Source organism: Pundamilia nyererei, unplaced genomic scaffold (genome assembly GCF_000239375.1).
Source record: "Pundamilia nyererei isolate P.nyererei 1_Seehausen unplaced genomic scaffold, PunNye1.0 scaffold00180, whole genome shotgun sequence".
Classification (NCBI taxonomy): domain Eukaryota; kingdom Metazoa; phylum Chordata; class Actinopteri; order Cichliformes; family Cichlidae; genus Pundamilia; species Pundamilia nyererei.
Genome location: NW_005187581.1, coordinates 200721 through 201718, shown reverse-complemented (window position 1 = coordinate 201718; position 998 = coordinate 200721). Strand labels below are relative to the sequence as shown.

The window sequence follows — 998 nt, the reverse complement described above, 5'->3', positions numbered from 1 at the left end:
GTGTGTGTGTGTGTGTTTGTGTGTGCGTGTTGAAGGCAGGGTAAAAGGTGCATATGGGAAGGACTGACCATCACTGGGATCCAAGATCTCAACTGTTGCCATGACGGGGAACTCTATCACTCCCATCACCGGCTCCGATAATAAAATTTGAAAGGTTTCTGCCTGCTCGTACTTCCCATCATTCAGTATCCGAACACGCCACGTGGCTCTGGTCTGTCCCGGGTTGAACTGAATTTGCCGCTGGGACCTGCCCTTGAAGTCCTCCTCCTTCTTTGCGCTGCCGTCCTGGGTGCCAATCCCTGAGAGGTGAAGGCGGTGATGGGCATGAAAGAAGGAATAGACAAGAAAAGCAAACCAGATGAGTTAAAAAACAACAACAAAGGAGCGGAGACAAAGAAAATGACAATGAAAGGGTGACAGGCGGGAGAGAGAAACAGATGACAAACAGATTAGATATTCACACCCTTTAATGTTGTTCAGAGAGGTGAGAAAAAGAGTGCTTTGCTTCTATTTTTTTTCTCCACTGATCACTACAGTGCCTCAATGTGTGAAATGAATTTGTGACTGAAGGATTTAAATAAGCATATTTTAGCTTACTGAGATGGATTAGCTACCATAGTTGTTAGGTACGCATACATGAATGGGTATATGTGTGTGTGTGTGCGTCACGACCCTTTCCCTTCAAATGCCGCTCACTTCGTCTATCGAACGTCTTTCATGTGAATCCACTTTGCAGCAATCCATCAGACATTCATGCTTGTTGATACATTTCATAAAATGAGGAAAGCTTGCTGGTACCAATGGGGTTACACATTAAACAAAAAGGAATCCAGGTGGCACAGGCCATAAAATAAAGCCTTACATTTGGAAATATGCTGCTCAGATTCCTTCTTCTATGTTTATAGAGGAAGGAATCTGAGAACAAGGTGTGCATAGCCAGGCTGATGCATGTGTTTGTACATAAAAGGATTTGTTTTCTTTTTCAGATACCCCCCCCC

The 998-nt window shown here is 44.1% G+C and overlaps 1 protein-coding gene across 2 annotated transcripts in view; it reads right to left on the bottom strand.

Moving 5' to 3' along the window:
• The window catches only part of frem2a (FRAS1 related extracellular matrix 2a), a 67950-nt gene that overhangs the window by 28570 nt on the left and 38382 nt on the right, over positions 1–998 (bottom strand). For both annotated transcript variants that reach the window (XM_005746569.1, XM_005746571.1), the window contains exon 4: positions 69–299. In XM_005746569.1, the coding sequence (XP_005746626.1) occupies positions 69–299 (231 nt within the window). The remainder of the gene's footprint in view (positions 1–68; positions 300–998) is intronic.